The sequence below is a fragment of the Thermobia domestica genome, chromosome 2 (assembly GCF_964235325.1).
Source record: "Thermobia domestica chromosome 2, izTheDome1.hap1.1, whole genome shotgun sequence".
NCBI lineage: Eukaryota > Metazoa > Arthropoda > Insecta > Zygentoma > Lepismatidae > Thermobia > Thermobia domestica.
The window spans coordinates 309,444,804-309,457,503 of NC_137455.1; the positions used below are offsets into that span (position 1 = coordinate 309,444,804).

The 12,700-nt window shown below is 34.9% G+C and overlaps 1 protein-coding gene across 1 annotated transcript in view; it reads left to right on the forward strand.

Moving 5' to 3' along the window:
• Positions 1–3,934: 3,934 nt before the first annotated feature.
• Positions 3,935–12,700, forward strand: part of LOC145679479 (endoglucanase E-4-like) — a gene marked incomplete at its 5' end in the record, with an annotated part of 35,546 nt that continues 26,780 nt past the window's right edge. Inside the window, 2 exons of the mRNA XM_081750058.1 lie at positions 3,935–3,983; positions 4,910–5,074. Coding sequence (XP_081606184.1) covers positions 3,935–3,983; positions 4,910–5,074 — 214 coding nt within the window. The remainder of the gene's footprint in view (positions 3,984–4,909; positions 5,075–12,700) is intronic.

Consider the following 12,700-nt stretch of genomic DNA (forward strand, 5'->3'; position numbering starts at 1 on the left):
TAGTACATTATTTACAAATATTTCACAATAATATTTACAAATATAAACATATGTACAAATATTTACAATTATTTACAGGTCTAGTGAAGTCTCCTCCTCCACTCCGGGACTACTACTCACATAGGCATATGAGGCATGTTTCAGAGGCTCTTCAAGTTTCCAATTTGTTGTTTCTTCTGTTTGTTCTCCTTCGAAATTATTATCTTCTGAAATGCAAACTTGGTTTGTTGTTGGTGGCCCGGAGCGTCCTCCTCCCCTCCCCCAGGACCACGCCTCACCTGAGGGTATCAGGCGTGATCTAGAGGATTTTGAGTTTTTTTTCTAGTTGTTATGTCTTCTGATTCTTGTATTGCAGCTAATTTATAAGGAATCTAAAATTTGTTTATTGTTGTCGGTCCGCCGTGTTCTCATCTGGAACCATTCATTTGAAAGTTTAAAGTATATTCTACAGAACTTGGACTTTTGGTTGTCACACCTGGTTGCTGTTCTGCAACGAATTTTGTGACAAACATTTGTTCACTTTGGTAATTCGGGATGTCCTTGTCTTCTCTCCCGGGAACATTTCGTATGTGGTCATCAGAAGGACGTTCTAGAGTAGTATTTTAGTTGTCATATCTTCTGGCTGCTGTCCTGGAAATTGCTTCCTGAGAAATACAATTATGTTCAGTATTTGTGGCAGAGGTTTTATCCTTCCTTCACCTGGATGTTTCCAGCATATTCTAACTGAAGATTTTGCTACTCTCACTCATTTTATCCCTTAGTTGTTGGGTTGTTGGAGACAATATAGTGGTAAAACAAGACGCAGCTCATAGATGGTGATTCAGGGCGTTTTACTTCCCTTCCCCAGGAGCAGGCTTCACCTAATGTGATGTCAATGTTGATTTAATAAATTATGTTGACAGTTCCAGTGGATTAAACTGGAGAAAAGATATTTTATACTGTCTTAACAAATAAGAACATGAAATGTGATGACTTTAAAAAAAACGAAGAAGGAAATTTATATTTGCAGTGACGTTACCAGCAAAATAAAATTCTAAATTTGAGTGTATCATTCTATTTGTGTGTTTTGTTAGCGTTACTTCAAAATTCTTGTACTTATAGAATATACCAAACAAATATATAAAATAACAAAGATATATATACTCGTGGATTATGTTCAATTCTAGGTCCTCTAGGGATAAATCAGAGTGCTTTGATAGACAGAATTAAAAGTAGAAAAATATTTCGCTCATCTTTCTTCGTTCTCATGGAAATTTTCAGATGAAAAATATGAAGTCTTGTATTGTTAATTTGTTATGACAACACACCATTACAAAACTGTCATATTGTTACGTAACAATCTACATTTATCAAACAATTTTCATAATTTATTAACTGTCGGGTCTGATAACGGAAGAGAACATTATCAGACCTGCAACCTGTAATATGTAATACTTTTAGTTAAATCGAACTTGGAAAGTTAAAATGGAATAGTAAAGAAGTATTGTCCAAGTTTAATTGGAGGCTAACGTAAGAAGACTTAAAATTTAAGCATAGAGTAATTAAATTTAATTGGTAATATATAAAAATTAGAAATAAGGGTATCAGAAACTTTTGTCTTGGTAAGTAATGTGTCACATGAAAATGAAAGTAAAGTTAAATGAATGCGGCCTACTATTGCCACGTAAATAATTGAAGAAAATTTGTTGATATAGGGTTCGGTTGAATTAACCTTGCATTTTAGACGAGTAGGGGATTTGAAATCTTTCATCTTAACACTTTATCAGTTTTTCGTCAAAAAAGGGGGAGAACGTCACTTATTTAGGAATCTACCAGTGGCAAGGAAGTGCCTTAAGTACTTTATTGTGGTTATTTTTCATATTGAGTTAAAAAAAACATTTTTTAAAAAATTTAATACAAGTTTGGTATTTGGCGTTTAGAAATTTCAGTTTTTTTTTTTTTTTTTTTTTGAAACTAATAAAATATAAGGTATAGAAATATTGTTGGCTTCAGAAGAGAACATGGTTGGAACATTGGCTAATAAGGAACTGTAGCTAGAAAGGCGTGCCAGAGTGTATGGTGGCAGGCAGTGGCGTATTTAAGGTTTTGTTTCGGGGAGGGACTTTTCTAACTTTATTCCTGCAAATGCGAAAATTCTACAAGATATTTCATTTATTTTAAAATAGTAAATAACATTCCGGGAGGGACTTAAGCCCGGAGGCCCATCCCTTAAATGCGCCACTGATTATCGCAATTATATTGATATTCAGTGATCAGAATAACACGAACTGGGACAGAGGCAAGAGCTCACGTACTTTTACAAGTTTTGTTTCTCTCCCTCTTTGTTTCTGTTTTGTGATCCTCAATCGTGGCTATACGGTTAACCGCTAGAGACCTGAGTTCGGCTCTATGCAGGAGCTCATGTGGCTCGAATTCCATGTTACGCTGTTGATCCACGTCTCGTATAGCCTCAACGCTCAAACAGGACACTAAACTTTAATCCTACCTATCTAATCTATTTTGTAATCGCAGAGTAATGATGAAAATCAGATTTTTCTTGAATGGTCGAGATATTTAAACAGCGGTTAAGAATAGGATAGAAATGAAAGTAGTGCAATCACTTATTCACTGGAGTCATGGACGACTTAAAAGAAAGAAAGAAAACAAATACAAATGAAATAAAGAAGAAAGTACGATACGCCTTGAAGCAGAAGGTAACTCTAATAACCAAGATTAAGCAGAGGATGTACGGTGATATACAGGGTGTTTGAAAAAAAACTCCCTAGTTTTAAGTATAAATTTAATTGGGAAATGGATGAAAACTTACATCAATGATGAAAGAGAATTCCTTTAAGTTTTGTTTAATGTTGGTAGACTTCAACGTGGGATCCATTTGTGGCCCTGTACACGTCGAGACAATATTCCACTTCTCGCCACGTATTCACTAATACTTCAGGTGTAACTGTCCCAACCGCCGCGACGATTCTTTCCCGTAAATGATTGATGTCTCCGATCTTTTCACTGTACACAACATTTTTTATGTGGCCCCAAAAGAAAAAGTCCAGTGGGGTTAAGTCTGGGCTTCGTGGTGGCCAAGGTATTGGGCCAACCCTGCCTATCCACCTTCCTAGAAAGCAAGTGTCAAGAGCTGCACGCACATGGTTACTGTAATGAGGTGGGGCGCCATCTTGTTGGAAAAGCACAAGACCCTTTTCCGCCTCAATATCGTCCATTTGGGGAAAGACGTACTCTGTCAGCATGTCATAGTAAACGTTTTTTCTACAAAAATGAAAGGACCAATCACACGATCTTCCATCAAACCGCACCAGACATTAAGTTTGGGAGAGTCACATTGATGCTGAATAACGATGCTCTGCCCCCCCCCCCCCCGAAATTCTGCAGTTATGACGATTAACTGTTCCACTGACAACTTCATGTGGATGCTCTGCCCCCCAAATTCTGCAGTTATGACGATTAACTGTTCCACTGACATGAAATGTAACCTCATCAGAAAAGAGAATCTTTTTTTAAAAAAAAATTGACTTCATCATCAATTCTGTGTAGAAAATCAGCAGCAAACTCATACCTTTCGATTTTATCAGTACGTTTAATATCATGCAACAGTTGCAATTTGTAGGCGCTCAACTTAAGTCTTTTACGCACACTATCATACACAGTATCTTTAGGCACTCCTAGTTCTACACTACGTATGGCCAATGACTTCTTCGGGCTCCGAACACAAGAAACACGGATCTATTCAACAATATCTTCAGAAGTTCTCGGTCTAGGCTACCTGGTGATTTTGCTTTTAAAACACTACCGATTTCCTTGAAAGACTTTAGCCAATGACAGATAGTTTTTGCTGTAGGTGGTTCACCACCATACTGACGTCTAAAATTACGTTGCACTTTTATAACTGACTCAGTTTTCACAAGCCAAATAACACACTGCACTTTCTGTTGCGGAGTACATATTGATGCTGAGTTGCTCTGCACTGCACGTCTGTCTGGACTGAACTGAGGAAACAGAGGGAAAAAACGGCACTGGTGCCGTTTCAAGGTCAAGCAGACCTGCCAACTGCAGGGGAACCAAACTTGGAGAGTTGATGAATTAAACACCACAAACTAGAATAGTATATGTCACTTTGTACAGATTCTAGGATACATTAAAAGTAGGGAGTTCTTTTTCAAACACACAGTATATAACCCTGCTAATATCCTTTGAGATTAGTTAAGTGGAAAGTAATACAGTTCTGGTTATGTATTGTATTTTAACGTTTATTGAAGTTAAACAACTTTTAAAAAAATATGGAGTTGTACTCAAAATGTATCTAGAAATGACTTAATTGTACCACTTTCAATATATTGGATATGTTAGTTTTTTTCAATATGGAACACAAATCAATCTCTACACAAAATTAGTTTGATGAAAGAAATCAATATATTTTATCAATTATTTGGCTATTTTAGCCTTAAGGCCATGAAAGTGAAACGCAAAACAATTTTTCATTCCATTATCAAAATGACGCATCTATGTGTTGTAAGACATATTTTTGATATTGTTAGTAATTTTGAGATTCACGTTCCTTTTAGCTTAACATTAGGTCTATAAGACGTAAACCTACTGCTTAATGTGGAAACCGGAAAACATGATCTCCTGCCGAAAATCGCACTCGGGTCTCAAACACGTCGCTAACCTTATAGTCATAAGAGAAATCACGATGCGTTTTTCAACTCTGAACCTCGAATACACAGATGGATACTTTATAAACATTATTTCTACAACATTTAATAATTAATTATTAATATATACTGAGCAGAAAATACAAGTATTTCTAAACATACACTTTTTTAGACTACATTCACTACATAATTACAAAATTATTCAAAATTTGTTGTTCTTTAACAATTGTATTTGAACATTTTTGTAGCTGGTCAGTATGACTACGGAGAAGTGTTGGGTCTCTCCTATTTATTCTATGAGGCTCAGAGGTCGGGAAAGCTTCCTGCAGACAACCGTGTCCCCTGGAGAGGAGATTCTGCCTTAGGTGACCAAGGAGAAAATGGAGAAGATCTTACTGGAGGATATTATGACGGTATTGTGCTTTCAATTTGGTAGCTTTAAATTAAAAAAAAAAATAAACTACTTAGTACTTGTTTCGGAGCATATAGTTAAGCATAAACAATCTGCGGATTGACGGAAGGGATGTCAAGTATTTCCCCCCTGATAAAAATTTATCCCACTTGAGAAGAAAATTTTTATCCGTCCTAGGGATAATTTTCCCTTTCTAAAACTTTTGAATAGTCACGACGATAGAAACAGGAAAGAACTTTTATTTTATGTTTTTAAACTAAAAATGTGTTTTATTTAAGCTATAACTCGCTTTTCAGCCTTTTTGTAGTAGTTAAAGTTAAACATTTTTGTTTCTTGAAATATCTGCCTATTTTTGCCAGAAACAAGCTAAACAAACTCGAACGGGATGGAAAGTCACCAAATGTTTAGATTTGTAACTCCTGGAAATGCATCCTTGTATGTCATGTCATTGTCACAACATTCACTCGAACGGGTGATGGTATAGTTTCACGTAGAAACATCTATATTTCCAATATGAAGATTATAATAATATCAATACTAATATATATATGTACCGGGTAGACCATTATCTTGATACATCCTTGTAATTTTTAAACAAATGGACAAAAGAAAGCTGAAATTGTTTAGCATGCAAATATCGACATGGGGCCATTGTTTGACATACTATGTGATACTACATGGATAACAATATTACCAGCTCAACATAAAGTTGTATTTTCTCGAATGGCATACGTCAGGTTATTACTTATTCCAAATCTATATATAAAAGAAAAAAATACAATACCACATTTGTCACGAAGGACGCAACAATATCACAATCATCAAAAAGCAACCTAAGTTTGAAGAGTTCTACAACAAAGTAGATGGATGGGGATAATTAACATCCAAAGTACTATAATATTGAATACTACAGCCATCGTATGAGGTATTTCAGACAAGTAGAAACGAAGTTAAAAGGGAATGAAAATTTGATTTTCTTCAAGGGATTTTACTTCGGAACAACAATTAGATAAGTATCACATCGAATTATGTACGTGATTTCCAATAGAGATAAAGATCATAATATCATTTACAGCAATTTGAGATCTCAAATCATTCGGGATATATGAAAAATGGTAAACTTTCATAAATTGCTTTAAATTTCGTATTTGTGGGGTGTATCTCAAACATTTTTATTTACTTTGCTTCTACACCATTACAACAATAGGGTAAAGGCACCGAATATGGAATACTTTTTATTTCTTCTTCATTTCTCGGAAATGCGTAATCCAGAATAAAAATATTATACATCATAATACTTGCGATACCTTTGCAAAACAAAATACAAGTATGAAAGTGTGTTCCACATTATTGATTTTTTACAATATTACAAAATTGAAAGAAACTCAATTTCCCATATTAGGTACACCCCGCTCCTAATATGGAACACTACCTGTTCTTAAAATGGAATACTAGAACAAATGTATGTGTCTACCTACAATACGACATTTAGACAACTCGAGCATGGGTGATGCATTCGAGCAATTTATTTGTTTATTTAAGGATTAAATTTACTTAGATATTAGTTCAAGGAAAGAAGCATATGAAGTGTTCAAGCCTCGAACTCCGAAATCACATAGGCCCTTAATATAAGTATACGAATTGAAAAGGACTCGGTCCAGCCTCCAGAAAAGTACCATGTCTTCATACGCCTGATGGGACTGAGGAAAATAAGGGAAAGCCTCACTCAGAATGGGCGGTCTGAGCAGTGATCGTGCTCATGCTCGAATTATCCAAATGTCGCGTTGTAGGCATTGCGGCCTATAGGTGTATAAGACAAGTAAACAAAAATTACATAGCATTCTTAAGATAATTAAAGCATAAAACAGCAGAAATACCAGAATTTTACGTAGTACAAAGATAATTATCGAACTTGACTTGACTTATTCATTATTACGCCTATGTTTGTAAACTGCTTGTAAACGAAATATTCCGGGAAGCAAACTACGTGCAACAAATAAAGTATACAAAAATGCCCTATATAAAGAAAAAGTTCGAACATACTGGATTAGTGTGTTTTAAGACGTCCAAATTTTTAATTCCGGTTTTGCTTTGCAAAACACTGACCACAAACATATTTTTCTCCATCTTTCATGGGACACGTTTCGTGGGACCATCTTTTACAAAGTGGCCACTTTAACCAATCTCCCTCCCTTGCACTAAGCGACCACAATTTACCACAATATCCATATTCCTCATCATCGTCATCATCAGTAGGATCACTTAAACTGTCACGATCTTCGTTCAAATCACTCACTGACTCTTCATATTAACTTTCTAACTTGTAGCCACTTGATGTCCTTATCTTTGGCTGTTTCGATTTGATTTTTTTGGGGAGGGACTTGGAAAGTTAAACATTTTTCTAACTACTTGCAGTGATGAGGTAAAGGCCCGTTGTGATGAGGTAGAGGCAGCTTCTAAATCGTTTTTGTGTAGAGTGCTCTACTTTAGCCTCACCTAGCTTTTGACCAAGTGTGTTACAATGTTATGGCTGTAGTTGTGGACTCACAATGCTGCAATGCTGTGGTAGCGTACTCACTACTTCAATCGGTACTGTCGTGCTGTCGTGCTGTTCTCTTCACTTTGCACTGTAGACTACACGGCATTTGGGACGTTTGAACCAATAAATAATCTGTGAAACTTTCATTCAAATCAGTTCACGCGTTCAGGAGTTATCGCAAGCCACACAGACAGACAACACAAATGCCAAACGTCTCGACTAGGAGACGTTCGCTGACGCTCGGTCTAAAATAATATGTCAGGCCTGTCAGTCCGCGTCACTCGAATTGGCGTATGGAGTCAACCAATAAGCTGATTTCAAATCTTCAGTAAGAAATTTAATCTTTCGTAGTTGATTTTGTTCTTATTTATGGTCATTTACGAATGATTAGAAACCTCACTGAAGGTTTGCCAACAGCGCACTGCAAGTTTATTGGTGGACGCCATATGCCAATTCGAGTGACGTGGACTATAACTTACAATTCAGTTATTCGACTTCACTTCTAGTTCACATACGTTTGAACCTATATAGGAATATTCCATATTAGAATCATGCTAGTATTCCATATTAGGAAAATCGCTATTTTGGATAGTTCTCTTCCTACACACGCTTACGTGATTCTCAGTGTACTGAATCTTTCTGCCCTTATGGTACACTATATATGTAATCTAAACATCACAAACTCAAAGATAATACATGCCTTTTTGCGTACACTTAGCAGCTTGGAAGGGTACATCCGAAAAACTCAAGTTCTTCAGAAAAATATTCTGCAACAAAAGAAAATGTTTTGTTATCGTTCGACAGCAAACCATTCATGCGCAGACTGAGGGTGTCACTCTGTACAAGTTTATGTAAAGTCTTCTCGGCGGCAGCACATAGTAGACGAAATAGTCTGGTATTTCAAATTAGGAACGTATTCCATATATAGCGCACCCACCCTACCTTTTTAGATGTAATTACAACGGGTTTTCGGAACTACGTCATTTTAAGCAAATGTTGCAACCTTTAATACTTTTTTAGTATCTCCAGAAAGGTTTAAGATGCCACAATGCTGTTAACTGCATTGTGATTATCACATCTATCGAAAATAATCTATGCAATTGAACCAGGTACTTATCTAAATAGTTTATCGAAATAAAAGCTTTTGAAAAAGTTAAATTTTTAATCCCTTGTAAGTTCGTTCTTATTCGTTCGAAATCCCCATATCATGATCATAGTATTAGACACTAAAGTACTTTGGATGTGCGTTGCTCCGTCTGTCTCATTTGCGTTATTACTGCTGTAAAAACCATCAAAATTGGGATTTTTTATACTGTAGCGCCCTAAGTTTGCAACACTGCAAGACAAGTTATGTAAAGTACGTTTTCCATATTTGAAAACTTGCAACATTACGTTGAGTTGGCAATACTGCTAAATTTATGTTATCACGGATTATGACAATATCCCCTGCCGACGTTTCCATGGATTAAAATTTCAGAGTTGTGGCCTTCAAACTCTGAAATTTTAATCCATGGAAACGTCGGCAGGGGATATTGTCATAATCCGTGATAACATAAACTTAGATATATATATACACCGGTGTATATATGAAACTCATCAAAGGTAAATGAATTTTTGAGATCATAAAAGAACAAGTGACGAGCAGATACAAGTTACAATATTTGTAACTATTGATAGTAAAGTGATATGTGAGACACTGGTTTTCAGTATATCTCTTCATTTCAAAGATGGTAAATTTTGCACTACTTTTCTACTATTTTAACACATAAATTGTCAAATATACGTATGAAACTTAATTGAAACACTATTGCACTTGTGGTTTATACCTCTTCTGTTTTGTTGGATTATCACTTTCTTTCCTAAAATCTTCGAGACATGGATTTGACGAAAAGTTACACTGTGCCCATTAGTTTCAACATCTCTTTTATCTACTCTTTTCTTTACATGATGTATGATACGTATTTAACTAATCTTTTAACACTCACTGAGTGATTTTCGGTCATCAAATACTAGCTAGCTACATGAATTGCGCTATTCTAAAATACAAATCATAAATATGTACACTCATGTCCAAAATTATTGTTGCATGTCTATAAATATGCTGTAGGAATATAATTTAATAACGAATTCGCCCGATATTTCTTATAATGTTCGTATGTATATAATCGGGAAAGACATGTATGTGGCAAATTTCATGTCAAAAGAGCAGTAAATAAGAACAATAAAACGAAAATAAAACTTTCTTGTCAATTTAGCAACATTTTGTTCTACTCATTGTAATTTTCGTACTACAATATACATTTCCCGATTATTCACATAGTATCAGTACTAAAAGTATCCTGCAAAATCATTATCAAATTATATTCTTACAAGAAGACAATTATAGACATGCGACAATCATTTTGGACATGAGTGTAAATGTAGTACATCTGCATTAAATATCAGAATGAAAGCGGTTTCTGGAATATTCATTTTCAACAGAGGAAGAAATATAAAGTTAACAACTGGAATAATTCTTCGATTTTGAGGTACTATGTTGCATATTTTACAGTTTTTCAATTATTTTTATTAATTAGAGAATAATCAGTTTTGGAAAATTCCGCATGTAAAATTAATGTAATAAGAAATAATCTTCCGTGATAAATTCTGTAACATTATTCGATTTTCATGTTAAATGATGTATATTTTCTTCAGGACTTCACAATTATACCCATTTGATTGAGATTTAAATTTATCAATTGGTTGGTTGCGGACGTCAACAGCGAGGCTATTTGCTCAAGTCACGAAAAAGCCAATGGCCAACACATATCATTTATAAAATAATTTCCGGGGGACGCGGTGGCTCAGTGGTAGAGCGTTCACCTCTGGTGCTTGGGGTCCCGGGTTCGATCCCAGGCCCCGCCAAGTGAACTTTGTGGTGGACAAACACCGTGCTCGTGGGTTTTCTCGGGGTTCTCCCGTTTCCTCCCACTTTCTTCATTCCACCATTTCACTCATCTCTCATCATCACCGTCTCCTTTAGCCTAACCGGCATAACCGTGGGACGTAAAACTAAAAGAGATTTTTATAAAATAATTTCGAAAAAAAAGAGTGAGAGACATGACTATTAAACACAAACAAAAAGATCTAAAACTTGAATATAATGTACAAATTTGAAAAGATTAAGGTTAAGTAATAAAAAGACTAAAAGCGAAGAGAAACAAAATAAATAAAAAAGAACAGAACTTAAAATAGTATTAATCTATTATAAAACAGGTGAAGGCTCCAAAGAGAAGCCTTAAAGAAAGTTAACTATTTGCATCACAAGATTAAAAGCGATAATACTGTCAATGAAAGTAGCCTAATTGCCCAAAATCTGACGAGGATTATTAATAAGTTCAAAAAAGTTGAAATCGATTAATAGCAAGAAAGTAAGTTCCTGTCAACTTAAAAACATCTGCTACCAGGTACGGCACTAGTAGATTGGTAGTTGAGTTGAGTATGGGGTTTAACGTCTCTTTCAGCAGCGAGACTATACGAGAGGTGGGCCTACATCTTAAATGGAATCCGAATCAAATAAGGTCCCACTGGGAATCAAACACGGTATCTTAAGCTGAAGACGCATATGTTAATCATATAACCACAAGAGAACTCTGACACTATTAGCATTTGATATATAAATGCTAACCTAATTTTTTAACTATGCTTACAACATGATTTGGATTAATTCTAACCTACCTGTGAAACATCAACATTTAGAAAAGCTTCCGTTTGGAACAGTGTTGTAGTCCTGAAATTTTCTGAGGGTATACGCTGTTTTGTGATCATCTATGATTGTCATAAAAAACATAGATGGTATTTTTAATGAACAATGTAAAACGCATGTCTTAATTAATTAAATTAAAATATAAAGGATACATTACTGTTTTATAATCTAAAAGCATTTCATGCTATTTTCTTAATGACATTCCTTACTTAAATCACACCATTAATATTATAAATGTGTGCAGATATGGAGAAGAAACCAACTCACTCCGAGAAGGAAGAGAAAAACATTGCATCCGATGTGCCACAAGTAAGAAAATTTACCTCTATAAACCTTTAAGGCTTGAAATGTATTTTCTTTCTTTTTTCTATTAATAGGTTCTATATTGTTCAAAGTTACGTATTAACATTGGCGTGATATTGAAAATATTCATACCTTAGTTTAAAAATATCGAACAAGTTTGGTTGTCTTCAACACAGAACAAAGTTTTAACAGAAATACGTATAAAACTAAACAAAACAACTGAAATATCACAGTCATCGATCTTCAAACGCTTGGATATCCTTACAGAACAAAAATGTGCTATTTTGCGTCGATCTATCCTCTCATTCTAAAACTAATAGTTTTGTGTTTTGATCTTACCTGTATAATAACATCCAAATAATAGTAAATAGTAACAACAGTAACAATGAAAATCTTCGATAAAATTTAAGATGTGATACTAACACCTTGATAGTCTTTATCGGAAGCTACGCGTCCGTTTACTCAATAAAACTCGAAAGTGCTAATTTTAATTGTCCTAACACTTGTCAGTGAAATACTTTCTAAATAACTTAAATATCACTAATAACAACACAAAACATAGAAAGCTTCAACAAAGTAGTATGAACAGCTTCATTAACTGCGTCTGGAATAATAAATTCTTCCTCTGGAACTATTCGCATCTCTTAATTCGATTCTACTTCACAATTATCATACGAAAACCCTTAATAATTTAATAATACTGCAAAAAGATTTTTAAAATTTTGAACAAAATGACGTTACTTTAAAGATCTTATTATTTACCTTCAACACTACAGGTTTTTTTCTAGAACTATTTGCATCAGTTTACTAATATTACCGGCTATTTAGAATAATTTCGGCTGTAGGGTTGTCTGCCAAGTCCCTTAACCCTCGAATTGCGACAGTTTCATCAAGACGGAAACACCTGTAGATTCTTTTACATTCAACTTCTCCATGACGTATGTTTCGCTTAATTATGTTCACAGAATCGATTGCTGAAATGTCGCAAAACAACTGGTTATTTTCTGAGTCGGCGTCAGAACACAGTCTGGATCTCATTC